General features: G+C 45.9%; 1 protein-coding gene and 1 long non-coding RNA gene across 4 annotated transcripts in view; one reads left to right on the top strand and one right to left on the bottom strand.

The window, feature by feature from the left end:
* The window catches only part of KCNMB4 (potassium calcium-activated channel subfamily M regulatory beta subunit 4), a 67,706-nt gene extending 46,997 nt beyond the window's left edge, over positions 1–20,709 (bottom strand). For all 3 annotated transcript variants that reach the window (XM_070271969.1, XM_023644005.2, XM_023644006.2), the window contains exon 1: positions 20,272–20,709. In XM_070271969.1, coding sequence (XP_070128070.1) covers positions 20,272–20,607 — 336 coding nt within the window. In that variant the 5' untranslated portion in view covers positions 20,608–20,709. The remainder of the gene's footprint in view (positions 1–20,271) is intronic.
* Positions 19,421–22,006, top strand: LOC138924871 (uncharacterized). The gene is made up of 3 exons (XR_011440220.1): positions 19,421–19,537; positions 19,764–19,911; positions 21,217–22,006. It is a non-coding gene; the product is annotated as an uncharacterized lncRNA (long non-coding RNA).
* Positions 22,007–23,547: the final 1,541 nt, after the last annotated feature.

Here is a 23,547-nt window from a genome sequence, read left to right as displayed (position 1 = left end):
GAGGGAGCAGAGTGGCCCACAGTCCAGGACAGTGTATGTCAGAGTGTGTCCCACAGACCCCTCGGGAGCTTGCCACAGAGGTGCATGCTCCTGAGGGTCTGACGCTGTGGGACTCGGAATCTGCATTACTAATAGCTCTTCTGCTGCCTGGAATGACAGATTTTTAGAACTGATACGTCATGCAATAAATCATCCTGATTGCTGAGGGCTGGAGAGGCTGCAAAGATTGGATGTTACTCACTCCTTACCCGCTCCCCCTCTCTTCCCAGGAGCATGCAGTGTAGTAACAGCAGCATAGTCACAAAGTGCTGTGTGAATACAAAAGAGGAGGGGAAGATTGTGGCTTTGGGGGTGTGTGTGCAGGAAGGCGCCACCGAAGAGATGACTTTTGATTTGTGCCTTTAAGGAGTCTGTTCTCAGAGAATGGGTTGGGAAAGTGACATTCCAAGAAGAAATGGAATATGCAAAGACGTTGTGTATGGATGTTCCAGAAAGACTGAGTCATCCGACGTGCTTAGCACAGGGGGCATGGAGATGGCGCTGGAAAATGCCCACATTATCTGAAGTACTCCTCAGTGAAGAATTGCTCCTCTCTCCTTAAATCTTCCATGAAAAGTCGCTCACTACCTCCCGTGGAGTATTCCCACCCACCCACCAATGGTCCTTTAGTTAGAATTTATTAACATGTGTTGATACTACATCTGCATTCTTGTAACAATAACATTCATTTAACTTCTGTATTCGAGCAGGCTGCTAAGGTTGGGATAGTACTAAAAATATGAGAAGTGTGGAATGACATTTCACTTTCAAGAGAAAATAGTTCATTCAGTTTTAGAGTTAAAAAATAAAAATATACTGTCTTTGCCAAATATAGAGTTCAAACCTAAATATAAGTCAGACCAAAACAAGAAGTTTTACTCTGGAAGAACCTCAATAGTAATTATTTATAACAAGCATGACAGCACATGTAAAAACTTGTTCAATGGCTTATGATCACAATTTAAAATCCTTTAGAGGAGATGGCCAGTCCTCTCCTGATCATACAGAACACTGAAATGCAAAAAACGTTCTTAAATGCTCACGTACGCATTCGGATGTGCCTCATTGATGGTGCTATCTGTGTAGTGTACTGTGCACAAATTCAGTATATTTAATGAAATGTTGCCACCATCATTTCTGCATGAAGATGACCAATACGCTCTGTCCATGATAATCCTGGTCCCCTGGAACTAGGATTGACCAATAGTGGCGATGAAAAATTGATGCTTCCTATTTTGCGGCAGAACGCATTTTCCAAAGATGACTGTACCAATATTTACCCCATTTCACAGGCTCTTACAAGGTGATGTCGACACTCCTCGATTCAGGCGCGTGGGTTACCCTTCCCCAGGACATGGATGAGCCTGTGATTAAGTGGAAGTGATGCTGTGGGACTTAAGGCTAGATCAGAAAAGATGATACAGCTCCCGCTTGCATCTGTCTCGAGAGTCCTTGCCCTTGGACTCCAGACTCTGCTGTGAGGAAGCCCCAGCAAGCCCACACAGAGCGACCACACGGAGAGCCTGTGTGGAGAACGGAGCCCCCCAGCCACAGCCAGCATCAACTGCCTGCACGTGAGTGAATGAGCCTTCAGATGATTCCACCTCCAGCCTTCGAGTCCTCCTGCTGGGGCCTCCAACACCAGGGAGCAGAGACAAGCCGTCCCCTTTGTGCCTTGTCTGAATTTCTGGCCCCCCTGGAATTTGGAGCGTAATAAACATGATTTGATCCGCAGGGATCTTTGACAGTGGCTAATGGATCGTGGGACCTCCAGGACTGAAACAGGCAGACAGCCCTCCATGGGTCTCCTCCGTCTACATTCCTGAAAAACTAGAGTCTGATGAAATGAAGTCCAGCTGTCACCAAGACCTAAGACAGGCTCCTCCCGTCCCCAGGCCCAGAGTTCCCTGAAGGTGACGGGGGGACCACTGAGGAAGGAACCTGTGGGAGCACCTTGAGGGGTGCCCCCTGGAAGTGTCCTAACCTTTCCCCAGAGAAGGCAGACACTTGGCAGAACGGCTGTGCGCTGGGGAAAGGGCGCAGGTTTAGACGATTACTGGACACTGGCCCTGTGCGACCCCTAACCCCTGGGGCCCCCGAGGAGGACTGTGCTCAGAACAGGGCTCATGGCGACAGGGGAAAATGGAGTTTTGGCCCAAGTTGGGGGCACAGTGGGCCCAGGGAGTCCACGAACTCTCCCGTGGTCGAGACCCTGAACGTACAGAAGCAACGCGCACCTTAGCGCCCGTCCTAATTCCAACCTTGCCCCCTTACCGACGGCGGCAAGGCTTCGCGGTGGGTGACGGGAACTACCTGCTCTTTTCCCAAACAGGAAACCAATAAACCAGTCCTGCGTCCCTGGGGAAGTCAGAGTCCGCATCCCTATCACGGGACCCGGTGACTGACGATGCGGCTCTTGAAGAAGACGGGAAAGTCTGGAGAACGACCATGGAGCGAGTCGGGGCGACGCCACCTCCAGCTGCTGTCTCAGACTCAGGCTCTTCACTGGAGCAAAAGACCGGCCGCCGGGCCGATTCTGCGGCGCCTGGGGCGGCAAAGGCCGTTTCCTCCACCCCGCGCACGGACGGCACCGAGGCAGCTGGCAGGCGGGCACGGGGAGCCTGCACCACGCCACTCGGACCCCTCGCCGCCTCCAGCGCCGCACTCCCGGGCTGTCCTGCTGCAGTCTGCAGGGACCCGACCCTCGCCCCACGGAGCACCGCGTCGGCTTGGGGATGGCACCGTCCTGTCCGAGCGCCGGAGTCTCGGCAGCGCCCGGGCCTGCGGGCAGCGGGAGCTCAGCGGCCTGCCCCTCGGGGCTGCGGGGCTGGAGGGCCAGGGGGTCCGGCGTCCCTCCCAAGGGAAAGGCAGATTGCTGCACTTTCACCCCTTAAAACCAGAGGAGGCCCGGGCGGCGGGCTCCTCTATACCCGGAGGCAGCGTGTGCGCGCCTCCCACAGGACCCGGGGGCTGGCCCATCCACCCGGGCGCGAGGGCCCTTGGAGTCCGGGGCCCACTGCGCGCTGGGGGTCTGGGTGCCTGAACGCGGGACGTCTAGCCCACCTCGTCCCGTGCACTGCGCTCGGGCCCCCGGACCGAAGCGGGTCCTGCAGGCCAGTAAGACTCGGGAGCAGGGCCTCACCTGCGTGCGCGCGCTCACCTTGCCCGGCCTGTGCCAGCGCGCGGGTTACTGGGGCCTGTGCTCACACCGCCCGGCAGCGTTTGGGCAGATGACGAAGTCGCTCTCTGTGAGCGGAAGTTTCAGCGGAATTCCTGACTGCTTATTTGTCGGTAAGGAACGACGTTGGAGACAGACCGACACGGACTTGGGGGCGCTGCCTGACAGGGTGAACTGTCTTTAAAGGGGCCGGTGTGTTACATCCTCAGAAACAGAACTCTGATCAATACACACGATCTGAAAGTTGTATTTCCCACACGCCCTTTCTCAGGAAGCTCCTTGGGGATGTGCTCCCCCAAAATAAAGGTCTAAACCCAGAAACACGAAGACTTGGGGTCAAGGAAACAGAGTACCCAAGCCGGGAGAGACCGGCCCAAGGCGTAGCCGGTCCTATTTGGGGCAGAAGGCGGAACGACTCCAAACGGCTGTCCCAGGAAATCTTTCTGAAAAGAGAAAAAAATGGAACTAAGTGACGATCTATCCTAAATAACCATACGAAAAACAGCGGGCAAAGGAGTTTTCTAGCGCTAAAGGAGAATTTTGGAAAAGTTAGAGACAGGTGCTAAGGAAAGTAAGAAAATATGCAAAGGGGACGATTATTAGCTCAAGGAAAAGAAACGAACAATGCATAGTTAAAACAGCGTTCAGTATTAATTTAGCCAAGAATTATGAAGAACCGTACTTAAAGGAGGAGGGAGGGAGGGGGTGGGTGGGGTGTCAGAACGCCGCCTCCTCATGGCCCTCGGAGGCGGTCGGCGTGTCTAACACACATCAGAGCCTGCTGTTTAGAAACACAGAGGTGAACAGTAGAAAATAAACCTAAAAACAGTAAAGGGCAGTTGTCTCTCGGTGGCAAGAGCGGCTGGGACAGAGGAGTCCCCATAAAGTTACCGCGCTGTTGGATGTCTTCACCGTGGTCCTAACAAGAGCAAAGAGCCATCGAAGGCTTCAGGCTGAGAGCTGTTCCAGGGGCTTCCCACGCATCCGCTCACCCACCCATGACCCAGTGAGATGGGGCCGCGACCATCCTCACCGCGCAGATGAGGGAACTGAGGCAGAGAGAGGTTAAGGAACACCCAAGTCACACCGCTCTTTTGATTAAAAATGTATAAATAAAGCATAATAGATACACGAGGTAGGAAAGCAAACAGTGGGAAGCGTTACACGCTGCAACGCCCCGGCTCCGACCCTGTACGCCCGCCGTTGGGTTAACCATTGCACGGCCCCCACGCTCCACGCTACCTGGACGTGAGCGCTCTCCTCGTCTCACTCTCTGTTGTTTCACTCAACGATCGTCTCGTGCTCCGGTGTCCCCACACGGAGATCGAACTCCTTCTGTTTTGAATTCTACTGCATGGATGTGTCAAACATTACTAACTGGTCCTCTCCTGAAAAGCTGCAAAGGCGTTTCCGGTCTTTTGCAATTACCAACAAAGGAGCAACAATCATCCTTCTACAAGCATCTCGCACACGCGTGTGAGAGCAGGAAAAGTAAAGCGATTCAAAACTTAGTGTGTCCCCAAGAGACCTACCAACCACAGCTCCGCCAGCAGTTTCCCCATATCCTTAAAACATAAACTGGTACAATTAAACTTTCTGATAACTGAAGCACGGGAGTTCTTGTTTTAATTTCTATCTTTAAGTAAAGGCAATAATTTTTCATATACTTTAAAACTATTTATATTTCTTTCCTACAAACTGGCCATCCGTGATCTTTCCCACCTTGGTCATTTTCTTACTGATGTGTAAGAGTCTTTACATAGTGAGGAAATTAAATCTTTGTCACACGCTCCGATTTTCCCCTCATTTTGTCTGTCTTGACTTAATTTGTGGTACGTTTGCTATCTAGCCATATGTAATTTTTATAAACTCAATCTGTGGAAATTTCTACAGTTAGACCCCCATCGATGACAGGCCCATCATCTATGAAGACACATCAGTCACTGAAGCAAGACCACCACTTTCGTGCTGTCTCAGGCTTACAGGGTAAGCCAGGTGACACTGTTCGGAAAATTCTTTAGAAAATATAGACAAGAAAAATAAAAATTGAAACCTCTGGTATGGCTATCAGTGAGATAACTCATTTAGGATTTTACGTTAGGATTCTGAAGTGAGGCTGTCCTATAATTTTCACCTGTATGTGTTTGTTATCATAGGTTTTCATTGCAATGTAATCCTAAAATTATAAAACAAATCTGGAAGTTTTCCTTCTTTCTGGGTGCTCTGGCATAGTTTAAGATAGGATTAAAGTTATCTGTTTTCATAGAATTGAGCTGGAAACACTGACAGTGGTAGTTTCCCTGAATATTCGTGAGATTACACATATTTTCACGTGTCTGGGTAGTTGCAATTCTTCACTGAACTGCCTGTTGATGCTCCTCCCTAGTAGTCAGGGTTCTCCAGGGAAACACAGCTAATAGGACATATGTAGACACACGGAAAGAGATTTATTATGAGGAACTGGCTCGCACCATAACGGAAGCTGAGAAGTCCCACAGTCTGCCATCTGCAAGATGAAGATCCAGGGACGTGGGTGCTGTAACTCAGTCCGAGTCCAAAGGCCCGAGAACCAGGGGCGCCGACGCCGTGTCCCAGCTCCAGCACAGAGTAAATTCACCTTCTTCCGCCTCATTGTTCTATTCAGGCCCCCAACGGATTGGATGACACCCACCCACACTGGTGAAGAGGAATCTTCTTTACTGAGTCCACCGATTCAAATGCTAATCTCCATATAAATTTTAGGATTCTTTGCCATTTCTGTGAAAAATGTCATTGGAACTTTGATCAGGATTGCATTGAATCTGTAGATTGCTTTAGGAAGCATGGACATTTTATTCTTCCAATCCAAGAGCATGGAATATCTTTCCATTTCTTTGTGTCTTCTTCAGTTTCTTTCAACAATGTTTTATAGTTTTCACTGCAAAGGTCTTTCACCTCTTTAGTTAAGTTTATTCCTAGCACGAAAACAGACACACAGAACAGAATTGGAGCCCAGAAATAAACTGACACATCTACACGACAGCTAATCTTCGACAAAGGAGCCAAAAACATACAATGGACAAAGGAAAGTCTCTTCAATAAATGGTGCTGGGAAGACTGGACAGCCACATGCAAAAGAATGAAAGTAGACCATTATCTTACACCATACGCAAAAAATAACTCAAAATGGATTAAAGACTTGAAGGTAAGACCTGGAGACATGAAACTTCTAGAAGAAAACATAAGCAGTATGCTCTTTGACATCACTCTCAGCAGCATATTTTTAAGTACCACGTCTGACTGGGCAAGGGAAACAACAGAAAAAATAAACAAATGGGACTATACCAAACTAAAAATCTTCTACACAGCAAAGGAAACCATCAATAAAATGAAAAGACGATCTAACAATTGGGAGAAGATATTTGCAAACCATATATTTGATAAGGGGTTAATATCCAAAATATATGAAGAACTCATACATCTCAACACCAAAAAAAACTAACAACCCAATTAAAAAATGAGCAAAAGATCTGAACCACCATTTCTCCAAAGAAGATATACAGAGGGACAACAGGCACATGAAAAGATGTTCAACATCACTAAATATCAGGGAAATGCAAATCAAAACTACAATGAGATATCACCTCACACCTGTTAGAATGGCTATAACTAACAAGACAAGAAATAACAAGTGTTGGAGAGGATGTGGAGAAAAGGGAAATTCCATACACTAATGGTGAGAGTGCAAACTGGTGCAGCCACTATGGAAAACAGTACGGAGATTCCTCAAAAAATTAAAAATAGAAATACCATATGATCCAGCTATTCCACTGCTGGATATTCATCCAAAGAATATGAAAACATGATGAATGCATAAAGATACACGCACCCCTATGTTCATTGCAGCATTATCCACAATAGCCAAGACTTGGAAGCAACCTAGGTGCCCATCAAGGGACAAATGGATAAAGAAGATGTGGTATATATACACAATGGAATATTACTCAGCCATAAGAAATGATGAAATCCAGCCATTTGTGACAACATGGATGGATCTTGAAGGTATTATGTTAAGTGACATAAATCAGAGGGAGAAAGTCAAATACCGTATGATCTCACTCATAAATAGAAGATAAAAACAATGACAAGCAAACACATAGCAACAGAGATTGGATGGTTGGTTCCCAGAGGGCAAGAGGGCAGGAGGGTGAAAGGGGTGAGTGGGCACATGTATATGGTGATGGGTGGTAGTTAGTCTTTGGGTGGTGAACATGATGTAATCTACACAGGAATCGAAATATAATGATGAACGCCCGACATTTATCTAATGTTATATACTCATGTTACCGCAATACAAAATAAATTAATTTAAAAAATAAAATCTTATAAAACTTAAAAAAATAATTAATATACATTTCACATATTAATTCTTGATTTTTCATATAACTTGTAACCACAAGTTACAAGTATGTATAATGATTTTTAAATACAAAGTTTAAAAAAAAGATGCTAATCTCTTCCAGAAACACCCTCCCAGACACACCGAGAAATAACGTTTTGCTGGCCATCTGGACGTCCCTTAGCCCGCCTAGTGTTCTACTAAGGAATAGTCATTTATTGCTAAGACCTCTTCAAATGTCAAGCTTTGAATCTCTTCTCTACTGTAGTGCAAATATTCACCCAAGTTTGTCATTTTTCTGTCAATTTTAATTTTTTTTAAGTGTAGGTAAGTTTTTCTTTATTACGTCACTAAATAAGTCAGTATATTTCCTTTATGAGTTCTGTCCCTGGTCTCATTCTTAGAAAGGCTCTGTTGACTTCCCCAAATTATGTAAATATTTACCTAGATTTTATATACTACTTTCATAGTTTATTTTTGTACATTAAAATTGTTATTGTCAAAATTGTGATTTTATTTTTATTAAATTTATATTTTATTTTTATTAAATTTGTTTCCAAATAATTTTTGAGTATTTTCAAAATAAATTTTATTTGGAAAATTAATTTTTTTAAATATACATTTTCCAAATAATAGGGAGGTTTTAATTATTTACTGAATAAGACAACTCTTTAGAAGTTATCTGAAATGCCAAAACCTGCAAAGAAAATCTACCATAAACATTTTTTCCTGGCAACAGCTTTACTGAAATTTAATTCACATGCCATGTAACCCACCCATTTAAAGCTTACAAGTTAATGGCTGTTAGTGGATTCACAGAACTGTGCAGCCACCGGCACAATCAGTTTTAGAATGTTTTCATCTCCAAGGAAGACACCCTGGGCCCTTCAGCCATCCTTCCCAATCCTCGCACAGACTTCCCCAATCTAGACCGTTCATGTAAATGGAGTCAGATAACATGTGGTCTCTTGTGGCTGACTTCTGACATTTGGCACATTTTCATGTTAGCATGTATCAACACTTCTTCCCTTCTTCTAGTCAAATAATATTCCTCACGTGGATATGGCACATTTTGTTTATCCATCTTATCCACTGGAAGTGGAAGGACATTTGAGCTGTGTCCACTTTTTGGCTATTGTGAATAATGCTGCTACGAATAGTCCTGTGCAGGTTTTTGTGTGGACTTGTGTTGACACTTCTCTTGGGTATATACCAAGGGATGGAATTGCTGGGCCGTATGGCATCTGTGGTTAACTTTTTGAAGAAGAGTCGACTATTTTCCAAAGTGGCTGCATCTGTTCCATTCTTACCAGCAATGCATGAGGGTTCCAATTTTCCCATCCACTCAGCAACACTTGCTACTGCCTTTGTTATAATAGCCTTTCTAGCGGGTTGGAAGTAGTATCTTATTGTGGTTTTGATTTACATTTCTCCAAGGACTAACCATGTTGAACATATTTTCATGTGCTTATTGGCCATTTGTATCCCTTCTTTGGGAAAATATCTATTCACATCTTTTGCCTATTTTTCAATTGGGCTATTTGCCTTTCTGTTGTTGTTCAGTTGTGAAAGTTCTTTATATATTCTGGATATTTGACTCATCGATATATGATTTGTAAAGGTTCTCTCTCATTCTGTGGTGGTCTTACACTCTCTTGACGGTGTCCTTCCAGGCACAAGTTTTCAATTGTGATTAAGTCCAACTATCTATTTTCCTTTGGTTGCTGGTGCTTTTCATGTGCTAATGAAGAAACTGCCTAATTCATAGTGACAAAGATTTATACCTTTGTTTTCTTCTAAGAGCTTTATACTTTTAGCTCGTACATCTAGGTTTCTGATCCATTTTGAGCTAATTTTTGTGTATGGTGTGAGGTAGGAGCCCAACTTCATTCTTTCGCATGTGGATACACACTTGTTCCAGCACCGTTGGTTGAAAAGACCGTTCTTTCCCTGTTGAATGCTCTTGACGCCCTTGTCAAAAATCAATTACCCATAAATGTCTGCGTTTATTTCTGAACTCCCAATTCTATTCCATCGAAGGGAATGTCTATGTGTATGCCACTACCACACAGTCTTGATCACTGGAGCTTTCTAGTAAGTTTTAAAATTGGAAAGTGTGAGACTTTCATCTTTAATTCTCCTTTTTCAAGATTGTTTTGGCCATCCTGGGTCCCTTGCACTCCCATATGAATTTTAGGATCAACTTGTCAGTTTCTGCAAAAAAAAAATCCAGCTGAGTTTTTGATAGGGATTATAATAAATCTGTAGGGAAGTGTTGCCATCTTTACAACATTGTCCTCCAATCCATAAATAAGACATCTTTCCATTTATTTAGGTCTTTAATGTCTTTCAATAGTTTTTGTAGTTTTCAGGGGACATGTCTTATACTCTTGTTAAATTTGTGAAATATATTCGTAAGGATTTTTTTTTTTTTTTTTAGATTTTATTTTTCTTCTTCTTCTCCCCAAAGCTCCCCAATACATAGTTGTATATATTTTAGTTGTGAGTCCTTCTAGTTGTGGCATGTGGGATGCTGCCTCAGCATGGCCTGATGAGTGGTGCCATGTCTGCACCCAGGATCCGAACCTGCGAAACCCTGGGCCGCCGAAGTGGAGCACATGAACTTAGCTGCTCGGCCACAGGCCAGCCCCAGATTTTACTATTTTGATGCTATTGTAAATAGAATTGTCTTCTTAACATCATTTTTTGGATTGTTCATTACTAGTGGATAAGAATACAAGTGATTTTTGCATATTAATCTTATATCCTGCAACCTTGCTGAAATTGTTTATTAGGTCTAATAGCTGGGTTTGTGGGGGGTTTTTTGTTCTGAGGGATTTTTTGGTGAATTCTTTTGGAGTTTCTATACACAAGATCAGGTGACTTGTGAATAGAGAGAGCTTTCTTTCCTTCTTTCCAATCTGCCTGTCTTTCATGTGTCTTCTTGCCTCGTTGCCCTGGCTGGAACCTCCAGTGCAAGGTCAAACGGGTGGCAAGAGAGGACATCTCGTCTTGCTCCCGATCTTAGGGAGAAAAAACTCTGTCTTTCACCATTAAGTATAATATTAGCTGCAGGTTTTTCACAGATGCCCTTTATCAGGTGGAAAAAGCCCTTCTACTCCTAGTTTATTCACTTTTTAAAATCATGACAGGATTTTGTTAAATGTTTTTTTCCGCATATACTGAGATAATCACAGGATTTTTGTCCTTTATTCTATTAATATGGTGTATTACATTGATTGATTTTAGCATGTTGAACCAAGCTTGCATTCCTGGAACAAACCCTGTCTGATCATGGTGTATAATCACAAACTCTTCCAAAAAATAGAAGAGGAAACACTTTCCAACTCATTCTATTACCATGATAACGAAATCAGACAAAAACATCACGAGAAAACTACTGACCGATATACCTTATGAAATTAGAGATGCAAAAATCCTCAACAAAATGGTAGCAAACCAAACCTAGGAACATGTACAAAGGATTATATATCATGACCAACTTAGGGGAATGAGTACTAATGTGTATGCGATTTATTTTGGGAGTGATGAAAATATTCTGGAATTAGACAGTGATGATGGTTGTAAAACTTTGTGAAAACTCTAAAAATTGTACATATTAAAAGGAAAAATAGTACAATATGTGAATTATATCTCAATTTTCTGGAAAGGGAAGCTGCCTGCCCTCTGTTTTCTCTTTGCCCTTTTCTACTGCCTAAAACACAAACATGATCAAGTTAGGAAGAACACGCTAAGGGATGGGAGAGCAACAAGACAGTAGGAACCTGAGCCTTTGGATGGTCTTCCACGTCGGAATGGCACAGATCCGCACACTGCCTACCAGCTCCAACACTTACAGAAGAGGAACACTAGCACCTGCTTTGTTTAGGTCACTGTCATGCAGCTCCTGTTAAAGTATTCCATCCAATATCCTAATTAATTCAATTAGGTTGTTTTTACCCTTCACTCCTACAAACAGTTCTGCAATGAAAATGCTCATATATGTTTCCTTGGACATGTGTTAGAGTTTTTTAGGGTAAACACCTTGAAATGACATTGTTGGGTTGTCAGCCACTCACAGCTTCAGCTGCACTTAGTATGTCTGATTCTTTTTCTTAGTGGTTGAACCAACTTTCCAGCAACAACTAAAACTTATCATTTTCTTGAATCCTTACCAACACTTGGACATATGAAACATACTAAGTTTTGCAAATCTGATGGGTGTGAAATGGTATTCCATTATTGTTGTCATTTGAATTTCTCTGAGATTATCAGAATTGAGCATTTTTTCACGTTTACTGACCACCTGTAGTTCTTTTATGGATTGTTTGTATATGTCCTTTGCTCATTTTCCCATTATGTCATATGTCGTTTTTTTTTGGTGAGGAAGATTGTCCCTGAGTTAACATCTGTAGCCCATCTTCCTCCTTTTGCTTGTGGAAGATTGTCACTGAGCTAACATCTGTGCCAATCCTCCTCTATTTTGTATGTGGAATGCCACCACAGTTTGGCTTGATGAGTGGTGTGTATGTCTGCACCCAGGATCTGAACCTGCAGACCCCAGGCTGCCAAAGCAGAGCGCGTGAACTTAACCACTATGCCACTGGGCTGGCCCCAAATATGTCATTTTCTTAAGGATTTGTAGACATTTTCATAAACTCTGGATAAACCTTTGCTGATTACTGGTTTTGTCATTATCTTCTACTAGTCTGTGGCTTACACTTTCCCTTTATTTACAATAATTTTAGTCACACAGAAATTATTTTATCATGCTCAAATGTATCAATCTTTCCCTCTTATGATTTGTTCTTTAAGCCTCATGTAAGAAAATCTTTTTTTTTTTTTGAGGAAGATTAGCCCTGAGCCAACATCTGCCACCAATCCTCCTCTTTTTGCTGAGGAAGACTGGCCCTGAGCTAACATCCGTGCCCATCTTCCTCTACTTTATATGTGGGACACCTGCCACAGCATGGCTTGATAAGCCGTGTGTAGGTCCACACAGGGATCTGAACAGGTGAACCCCGGGCCACCAAAGTGGAACATGTGAACTTAACCGCTGTGCCACCAGACTGGCCCCAAGAAAATATTTCTTAAGCTTATGTCATAAAGATATTTTCCTACACCATCTCCTAAAAGTGTTATAGTTTTCTTTTCCCATTTAGGTTTTATTCCATTTAGAATTTGTTGTTACAAGTGTAAAGTATGTATCAAATTTTATTTCCTTCTTATGTAGAGCTAACTGTTCAAGCACCATTTATTCATAATGGTCATTTTTTCCCCTGATGAATTTCCCACATCTTTGTCTTTCAGTAAAATTTAACTTCTAGTTTAATCTTACTGAGGATGTAATCTTAATTATTCTACTCCTTCAAAGTTCATTGAGGCTGGCTTTATGACCCAGAACATAGGTTTTTGAAAATGTTACATGGGCCCTTGAAATAATGTGCACCCTGCTGCTACTGGACACACTGTTTTATACATGTCAGTTGGCTCAGTTGGTAAACTTGTTATTCAAATCTGCTAGATATGTATAAATATTACTTTTGTCTGGTTATGTATTTGAGGTCTGTTGAATTAACTCTCTTATAATTATGAAATGTCCCTTTTTATCTAGGAACACATTTGTGCCTCAAAGTCTACTGTTTCATATAATACAGACACTCCAGCTTTTCTTTCTTTCTTTTTTTGTTTTGGTTGATATTTGTATGGTGTATATTTTCCCATCTTTTAACTTTCAACCTTTCTGTGTCCTTGTATTTTGTATGCGACTCTTGAAAACAGCATATATTTGGGTTTGTTTGCTTTTTTCTAGTCTCTAATCTCTGTCTTTTAAACAGAAGAGTTAGTCCATTTACATTTAATATAATTACCTATAAATTTGGGTTTAAATTTACTATCTCATTATTTTTTATTTGTTCCACCTGTCTACATCCCTTTTTCTCTCTTTTCCTGCCTTCTTTTGGGCTATTTGCCTATGTTATTTCATTTCCCCATCTATCAGCTTGGTAGTTGTGCACCTTTTTACTGTACAAATTCTTGAACTCCAACACAGAACTGCTAAATCAGACATTGGGGTGGAGTTTCTGATTCAGTGGCTCTAGGATGGGACTTGAGAATGTGCATTTCTGACAAGTGCACATATGATGCTGCTGCTGCTGGTCCCCTGACCACACTTTGAGAAGCACTGGTTTGGAGGAAGAAATGGAGTAGATATAAGGAGACCAGGGAAGAGACACTGTAATGAGAAAAGCACATGATAACAGTCTTGACTAGGACAGTGGCAGTGAAAATTTTAAAAAGTATTGATACCAGAGAATGACATTTATAGAAGCAAAAGATTCCAGAATAGAAGCTGGTTTTGGGGAGATAAGGATAAATTTTGTCGCCATCTTTATCCTTGAAATAGAGAAAACAGAAGGTAAGTAAAATCAGATCGAGGATTTAGCTTTCACTAAGTAGTATTATTGCCTGGTTTCCCATTCCTTAGAACTGTTTTAAAATAAAGTTGTCCTGATAATGATAAATAAATATATTTATTACAAAAGAAAAATCGGATTAAACTTCTAGGATTTAGGATTTAGTTTTCTAGGATTTAATTTCCTCTAATGAGATACAACACCAATATATACTCCGATACAGTTGGATTATAACCAGCAAACTGGGCATTGGAGAAGGTTTCATAGTCCGTTTGGTCTCCTGCATCAGTTAGATGAATGGTACAGAAGAAACTGAAGAACAGACATTCCTTCACTTGTGCTCAGGATACCGAGACTTCCAGGGACCCCATCAGCTGGATACTGCTATTCCACAGTCAAATACAGTCCTGTGTTGTCAACAAAGGGGATGCATTCTGAGAAAGGCACCATGAGGCGATTCCATCATTGTGAAAACGTCACAGAGTGGCCTTCACAACCCTAGATGCTATAGCCTACTACACACCCAGGCTCTATGGTCCTAATCTCATGGGACCACCATAGTATCTACTGTCCATCACTGACTGAATCATTGTTCTGCAGTGCATGAGTGTACATGAAATAAATTTATTTGAATCAGTTTACTTACAAAAATGGTCGCAAAATTAAATAATTTAATAAACATGTGGTTTTCAGTTTACAACACTAGTTATTTTAAAAGAAGAGGATATTTCTACAACTCAAAAACACACATTTTAAAAACTGACAGTGTCCTAGAGAACACTTACGGCATAGCATGAGGGATAGTTAAAAACACACGGAACATCAAAACCTTTCTGTTCAATATTTTACTGTGAGTAATTCTGGTAATTGTAATATAAGTGTACTGTTTATCTACGAACTCAACTGAATATGAAACTCTGCTAAAAACTGAAAAAAATTAAACCGCAAGTAAACAAAACTTGACATCTTCATTCATAAGTGAGTGCCAAACACGTTTTAAATAAACAAAATGTGACAACTTATAAAAAGCTTTATAAATCTGAAGCAAGTTTGTGATAAAATAAATGCATTTTTTCCCATGTAACTAAAATAGACTGTAACATCACCAATCTCTTTGGTAAAAGGAAATAGTTTCTGATTAGGGTTTTAGACACATAATTTCAGGGATCTCACAAATAATTGAGATCTTCATTAAGGACGCCCACAAACAGAGGGCAGCGCTGGGTGGCGGTCAGTAACCTTGGACAGGAAGACCCTAGTGGCCTGCATATGGGTTGCTTCCAAGCAGCTGCAGTTCAGGTGGATTATTAACACGTCTGACCAAGGCTTCAAATATCTAATCACATCAGTCACCTACTCAAAAGCCTTCCTTGGCGTCTGCATGAGTTTCCCATTGCTCCTGTAACACAAACTTCAAGGCTTAAAACAACACGAATTTAAGTCTCCACGTTGTGGATCAGGCCTCACTGAGCCAAAACCCAGACACCAGCTGCTTTCTTTCCTGGAGACTCTAAGGCAGAATCCATTTTCTTGCCTTTTCCAGACGCCTTGGGAAACCGGGCTGCACGTGTTCTCGGGCTCGTGGCGGCTTCTGGACTGAAAGCAGCAGCTGGTCCAGCCTTCCTTGACCGGCTCCCTCCGGCCTCCCCTTCCACGTTTCAGGACCCTGCGATCACACTGGGCACCAGGACAATCTCGTATTTCAATGCCAGCTATGTGCCACCTTAACCCCACCCGTAACCCCAAGTCCTCTTTGCTGTGTAACGAGACAGGCACAGGCTCTGGGGACGAGGAGGTGGACACCTTGGGTGTGAGGGCAGTGTTCCTTCCGCCATGCTCCCCACTGTCCACCAAGCCCCTCACCGACCCCAAGCTCCTATCCCGCCTCACCCCAAGACCCCGCTCCCTGTGCCCGTGCTCCAGCCACACCAGTCTCTCCACCGACCCCCCGACACGCGCCGTTCTCCCAGCTCCTCAGCTTTGCTCCGGCATTTTCTTTTCCTCGATGTTCTCTGCATTCCTCCTCACCTTTCTTCCCAAGGTGAAAATTCTATTAATTCTCAAAAGCTCACGGCCAAGTCTCACTCTCCAGGAAGCTCTTCCCCAACGTGTCACGCCTCCACTCCTAGTCATCCTCACTGCTCCTCGCACAGCCTGGCAGTCACTTGCCCCAGGGCCTTTGCACTTGCTGTCCCCACACCTGTGGGACACTCTCTCGGGAGAGCCACATGATTCATTCCTCTATGTCCTTTAGGCCTCTGCTCGTTCCGCCACATTCTTTGGGTCTCTGTGCAACTGTCACTTTATCGGAGCCACCTTCCCTGACCATCTTATGCAAGAGAGCCACCCTCCATCTCTTGCATCACTGTCTATACCTTACGCTCGCTTGAATTTTCTTTACACACCTCTCAGGCCGTGACATGACATCGTGAATCTATTTCTCATCTGTCACGCGCCACCAAAATGGAAACGTCACGAGGGCAGGGACTGTGTTTTGATCTCTATTCTAGTCTCAGAGCCTGGAAGCACGCATAGCCCAACGAGGCATTTAATGAATGTCCGTTAAGTGAGTGAACTCGTCTTCTACGTCCTCCGGTTTCCCGCCCAGGTCTTTGATCATAACAGATGCTGAAGAAGTATTTGCAGAATTGGACCTTATGTATTTATCAAAAGTTATTTAATATGAGCCCCAGAGGAAAAACGTCAGTAAGCCACTTTTTCACAGAGAAATAAAGATTGCAGAGAAGTTGTCACAATTCAGGGGAGCCTTTGATTACTTAGTTTTGATAATGACAGATGTCCCCAGAGCACAAAGGACGTCACGTTGAACATCCGAGTCAAAGATGGAGCTGAGAAATCGACCCCAGCAGCCCACACGGTCTGCACGGGGAGCGGAGCGTGTGGGGCATGAAGGACACAGAGAGGCGGCCTGAGCCACACTGCCTGTCGCCAGGCGCGTCCAGCTTCGGGGGACACTCACAGCCTGAAGCCTCTTCACCCTCCACCCAAGTTTCCTCTCTTCAACGCATTTCTCTCACTTTCACAGGACTGGTTTCTTAGAAACAGACTCTCATCCTTTGTTTCCAGGATTTTCCATGTCAGAGAAAGAAAAGAACTCAAAACAAAAACAAAGCACATGGCCTCCAGCCACCCACTCTCTCTTGTTGCACATACAAGGGGCCGGTTTAAAAATTCATCTTTTCTTTACCACCCAATGTATATACTGATGCAGAAGCAAATGTCCGGAACTGCACACATTCATTTCATTTACACTAAACCAATTTAAATCATTCTCTTCTTCTGCTTCAGAATTTCCTTGAGTCTTTCCTTTATACCAGCTCCCTATATTCAGTAGCATTGGTAACAACTTTTACCCTAAAAACACAAATATTAATCACGATGAATCCTTCTGGTTTTTATTTTACTTTTCTTGCACAATAGATGAGCACATTTTCTAAGCTAGTGGTTTCTGACTGTGTCTACACATTAGAATCACTTGCAGAACTTTTTAAAAAACACCAATGCCCAGGACCCACCCAAGACCAAGTCGGAATCTCTGAGGGCTGGACCCATGACTCCAACGTGCAGCCACCGTTAGGAACCAAAGCTCTTAGCACACACACTGACGGTCACAAAGAAGCAATGCAGTGATGGGGACAGGAGTGGAGGAAGCCGACCCCAAACTTAGGTTTCACTTTGGTTAATTCACAGAGCAGATCACGGCCCCGTGGACCCCTAGTTACCTTGGACTCTCTATTACCGACCGGACACAGTGACTGCTTGAGACAATGAGGATACGATTCGAAACATAAATAAGTTGAATCGGACTCAAAGATATTTTACAGAAATTATTAGTCAAAGGTCAAGTTTATCCACACTCGCTTCTTTGTCGTCTGGGGTTCTGCCCCTTCCCTGCCTTTCACTGCCATGAACACAGCAAGCTCAGGGGAGGGGGCGCCCCTGTTCTAAGAAGTGATTTCTAAGTGGTTCCTTGGCGTAGAGGGTCATGAAGAGGAGGCTGAAGGTGACTGGCAGCTGCGACACTGTGGGGAATCCAGACGTCTACAGAGGGAACAGGGGGTCACGGAGGCTCAGCAAAGAGGCCAGGGAGGCAGAGGAAAGCGCTCGGGGACCGAGCCGTGACAGCCCAGGCAGCGGGTCTTGCGTAACTGCAAGGACACTGTGGACCGTCTCCTGCTGTGCTGGACTCTGGCACAGTGTTCTGGACACATTCAATTTTTCCATCACTAATTGCTTACAAGAATTTCCAAGTTGAGCATTTAATTGCCCAAAAGTAGAAAGGTGACTGCAAAAGAACCAACTTATGTTCTATAAATGCTACAACACAATCGTAATTTGGATAAAGAGATATATACTGTTTTGGCTGAGGAATCCTTGACTACATCGACTGGGATGTTGTTCATCATTTTCTGGAACATAAATACATCTTTCTCCAGTTCTGTCGTTTCTTGAACACTTTACTTTTTAAAATGCTATTTCCTTCAGCTACTTCTTCAAAACAATTGTTGCCAGGATCCAAACTGGCACTGGAAGAAAACAGATTATTTGCAACAAAAAGAGAGAGAGAAAATCATAGTATCACAGAGAGCACTATGGCTGCCTCCAATGATTGAAAAATCTATGTCTCAAGGATCCCAATGTACTTTTTCTGCCAGATCCTTCAAAATTGCCTGGAAATTGCAAAGCAGCCTTTTAGTAGCAAATTCTAGCTTCTCAATGTCTTGATTAGACACGAGCCATTTACTGATATATGTGTATGTAATTTACTGGCGCCTGAACCACCGTCTCAACCAATCAGCAATGTGCACCAACACCAACAACGCCTTCTGAACGACGAACCACCATGTAATCTCTAAATCACTATTACTGCTTGGCACCTTTCTTTTATACTAATGGTTTAACTCTAAAAAAAGAAAAAGTGATGTTTCTAAAACCCTGAGATTTCTTTTGAAATTCCTGAGCATTAAGCAGATTAACTTACAACATTTATCTTTGAGACATTATTGCTTCTCAAGACTTTGAACATTATACTCTATCTAAATTCCGTATTCCTATATTTACTGCTTATATATTATCTTCATTTTCAAGGTAAATGAATATTCATTTGTCAGCAGGAGCCTCTTTTTTAAGAGGAGTCATGTTTTTAAAAAAGAATTCCTTTTCTTTAGTTTCCCAAATTTAAGAATTTACTGTTTAGGAGATAAGACCAGGAGTGTTACTGCAGAGAAATGGTAAGTTTGCTTAAATACTTTTAAAATATTAATTTGGCATTTTGCTGTGGGGTTGGTATGCTTACATCTCATCGCGTTTAACGGGAAGTTTTCCCATATACACAAGAGTCACTCCCTTTCCGACTGTTTCCTGCTCGGTCTTCAAGCACAGACCCCACAAAGAAGGAAATGTCAGAAACTTAAAGAAGATACACACCTTTGCTGTGATAGCTAAGCCACAAAGATAGCAAAGCAGACCAAGAGAAGAAGACGAAAACCCCTCTCGCAGAACCAGGTGACCCCGAGCTCAATTAGTCCACAGGCTGAGGACACGGCTTTTTATAAGTTTTTCCTCCGCTGGGAGCAGTTTTCTGCGTCTCCCTCGCTCTGCCCTCTGTCCCTCGGGTCCTAACCAGGTTTTTTCTGTTTTGCTGTGAGAACAAAAAAAGTTGCTGGGGAAGGAATATTCGGTCCACTTCACGGAGGGTTTTCTATTTTCAGTCATTTTCACGGTTCTGCAGGTGGCTCCCGACTGTCCCCGGACACGCAGTCGCCAGGCGCCCTGTGGACCATTTTGAGCATCCCTTCGTGAACGCCAGGAGCCCTCTGACCCCGCAAAATGGCCCTTCTCGGAATCTCGCGTTCGATTCCACAAATCCGCTTCTCGTCGTAAGTCAGAACGTCTGTCTCGGCAAAAGGCAGAGCCGCCACCCATCCCACGGGCTGGAGACCCCGCGGCTCCCGGGAGCGTTCCGGGCGCGGGCGGGGGGCAGAGGTGGGGGTGGGGGTGCGGGTGGCGGTCCCCGAGGCTCCCTGCTCTTCTCCCGCGCGTCCTGCCGGCGCCGGACCCTCCGAACCCGAGGGCGGCAGGTCAGGGGCGCACGCGGAGCCCAGGCGCTCGCGCCCGCGCGCAAACACCCCTGCCGGCCGGTTCCGAGCCCGCGTCCCGCCTCCGGCCGGGGGCGCCCCCGGGTCGGGAGCCCGCAGCCCGGGGTCCGCCGCCCGCCCAGCCCGCGGCCGGAGCCCTACCTTGGGGTTGGCGAGCAGCTGGCGCTCGTCGGGGTGCAGCAGCGCCCGGGAGCTGGCCTCGGGGCCGCGCACGAACACCTGCACGCACGGGTAGTGCGCGGTGCCGCTGCAGGCGGAGCCGCAGGTGAAGGTGCACTCGAACTCCTCGCGCAGCTGCTGCACCGACAGCACCGTGCAGTTGGCCGCTGTGGCGCGCAGCCCCTGCAGCGCGGGCCCGAGCCAGCAGAAGCCGAAGATGAAGAGGGACACGACGCCCGAGACGATGAGGAACAGGCCGAGCCGCAGGCTCTTGTCCTCGGCCTCCGTGTACTCGTAGGCCACGCGCAGCTTCGCCATCGCCCCGCCCGCGGCGCCGCCACCGCCGAGGGGACCGCGCAGGACCGCGGCCGACGGCGACGCCCGAGCCCCGAGCCGCGCCCGAGCCCGCGCCCGCCGCCCGCCGCGCCAGCGCCCCCTGCCGGCCCCCGCGGGCCCCGCCGCGTCCCCACCCCCCGCCCTGTCCCCGCCCGCGTCCCCGCCCGTGTCCCCGCCCGGTGTCCCCACCTGCCGGCGCTGTCCCCGCGTCCCGCCCGCTGGCCCCGCCTGGGGTCCCCACCCCCGCCCGCTGGCCCCGCCCGTGTCCCCACCCCCGCCCGCTGGCCCCGCCCGTGTCCCCACCTGCCACCCGCTGGCCCCGCGCGCTGCCCGCTGTCCCCGCCTGGTGTCCCCACCTGCCGCCCGCTGTCCTCGCGTCCTGTCCGCTGGCCCCGCGCGCTGCCCGCTGTCCCCACCTGGTGTCCCCATCTCCCGCCCGCTGTCCCCGCCTGCTGTCCCTGCCCGCTGTCTGCACCTCCTGCCCGGTGTCCCCGGGCCCCCGTCGCCCACTGTCCCCACCCAGTGTCCGACTGGTGACCCCACCCGCTCTCCCCGCCGCCCACCTGCCGCTCCTCGCGGGTTTGCCCACAGGTGCCCCGCCCTCGGTCGGATCCCCTTGGTCGGACGTCGGAGTTCAAAGTTTAGGATCAACACAGCTCAACCCGAGTCGGAGTTAAACCCCAAGGAGGCAGAGGGTGCGGCGCAGGCGGGGCGGCGGGACCTCGACCTCCGCTCGGGGCCGGGCCGGCCGCGTGGTCTCCCCCCAGGCCCCTGGCCCCGGGGTCTCCCTCCCCAGTCCGCAGCCCGGCTCGGGGACGCAGGATCCGAGTGAACCAGGCCGAGCGGCCGGAGCGCCTCGTGCAGGCAGCGCGCGTGGGGCCAGGAGCCTCGACCCGCAAGACCACGGACACTTGCTGCCGGGCCCGGGGGGACCTCGCGCCTACTTGGGTCTCTGGCAGCCGGTGGACCCCAGCTCAGTTGGCCCCAAGGCCGGGGGCCCCCATCAGGACCCGCCCCTCAGTCTGGGACGCCCGAGAACAGTCCTTCCCGTTCTGGTTCCTCCCTGGAGCCTTGCGCCCTCGGCGCGCCCGGGCCTGGTCGCCGGGCTGTCCGCTCCCGGAGCGCCCTGCGAGGTGACCACCGCGCACACCCGCTCGGAGCGGGTGTTTGAGGCCGTCCTGCTGCGCGTCCTTCCCCGCCTCCACCCACCGCCTGTGCAGGCCTTCCGCCTCTGTTCTTTTCATGACTTTTTTAAAAAGTTGATTACCTTTTTCCAAACCACACTTCTATCGTATCAAACTCGAGAACTATTTCGACCTACATTTTGAAGAATCAGAATGTTCACTTCTTTGCAAAATAATAAACACATCTTTCTCTTGGTTTGGGAGTCCCAAATGATTATTCTCTCAATTAAATTCGATTGTGTTCCCGATGAATATGGAAACAGCGAATGGTGGAATTCTTGCCTTCTCTTTGCTGGGTTCCAAGTTCGCTTGACTGATGTGGATGGAGCACCTTTCCCCTGCAATCTTTGAGGTACTGTGAGGTACTGTGTTCCTTTATAAGACAGGTAACAGTATTTCCAAGCAAGGGGCAAATTAAGTTTAATTACAGGAGGAGTTTTGAGTGTTTTTCTGAATAAATTAAGAAGATGCAGTGTTTGGAAAACTTCCAAATCGGGAAGACACTTTGTGCCTTAATATCTTTCAAGTTTTGAGAGAGTCAATTTCCTTCTTTCTTTACCTAGAAATTATATTATTTTCTTCCCTCTCTGTTGGCATAAAGACAATTGCTAGTGATTACATTACCTGAAAGGAAAAGTGAATTTAATAGTTGGAACAGCAGAACCGGAGATCAGAGCTCTTTCTCTGAGTCTTCTTCCTACTGCGATAACCTCCTTTTCAAGAAGGCTGAAGCCCGGTCTCGGACCTGAGGCAGAGGTGATCAGGGAACAAGATCCAATTATTCCAGTTCGCTATACTGAGCAACTTAACCTGGAGGTAGAATTAACTCCTATTAATACTCATAAGTGAAGGGATGGGGGCGGCTGAGAATAATTTCGTGAATATGATTCATTTTTCAATGATTCCAGAACGTGAAGATCTCTGTCAATGAATCCTCTGCCTCAAAACGGAAGGAAGACAGTCTTCTAAGAGAGAACAAATGTCAGAAAACGCCGTCTTCATTTAACCCAAATTCTTGAGGGTTTTTAAATGCTTTTTATTGTTGTTGCTGAGGAAGACTGTCCCTGAGCTAACATCTGTGCCAGTCTTCCTCTATTGGTATGTGGGTCCCAGCCACGGCATGGCTGACGAGTGGTGTAGGTTGGTGCTGGGTCTGAACCCACAAACCGGATGGCCGAACTTAACCACTACTCCACCAGGCCGGCCCTGGCTTTTTTTTTTTTTAGTTCCGCATTTAGTTGCTTTCCTTCCTTCTAATTATTCTCAAAGTATCTGAAGAACCTATTGCCATCTAGCCATCTGTGCTTTACATACTTACTTTTCTCTTCGTACTTCCTACTTTTAAATTAGCTGGCTTGTCTTCTGGGCCTTTTCATTAACTTCATGTCTTTTTTTACTGAAAATCAGACATGTCAAAAGACTTCACAAATTAAATCAATTTCTATTCTATCTTTAATGGAACACTGTATTTGTTATTAGTTTCATTTACTTGAGGTGGGTCTGCCTTATCACATTCTCCAGGAAGATGAGATATGCTGGCGCCTCAGTTTCTGAAAATGGGCCACCACTGACAAAGCTAGCACAGCAGCAGGGCCCCGGGACCTTGGCGTGCTGAGCCCTGAGCTCATCAGCACCTTCCAGCTCAGTGGAGGACAGAGGAGCACAGGAAGAGAGGCTACTCCTTTCTTTCCATCATGTCCCACCGATTAAAATTAAGATTAAAAGGTAATGACTCAGA

This window comes from Equus caballus, chromosome 6 (genome assembly GCF_041296265.1).
Source record: "Equus caballus isolate H_3958 breed thoroughbred chromosome 6, TB-T2T, whole genome shotgun sequence".
In the NCBI taxonomy this organism is placed as follows: domain Eukaryota; kingdom Metazoa; phylum Chordata; class Mammalia; order Perissodactyla; family Equidae; genus Equus; species Equus caballus.
The sequence above is the reverse complement of the archived record's forward strand: the minus strand, read 5'-3'. Positions and strand labels throughout refer to the sequence as shown.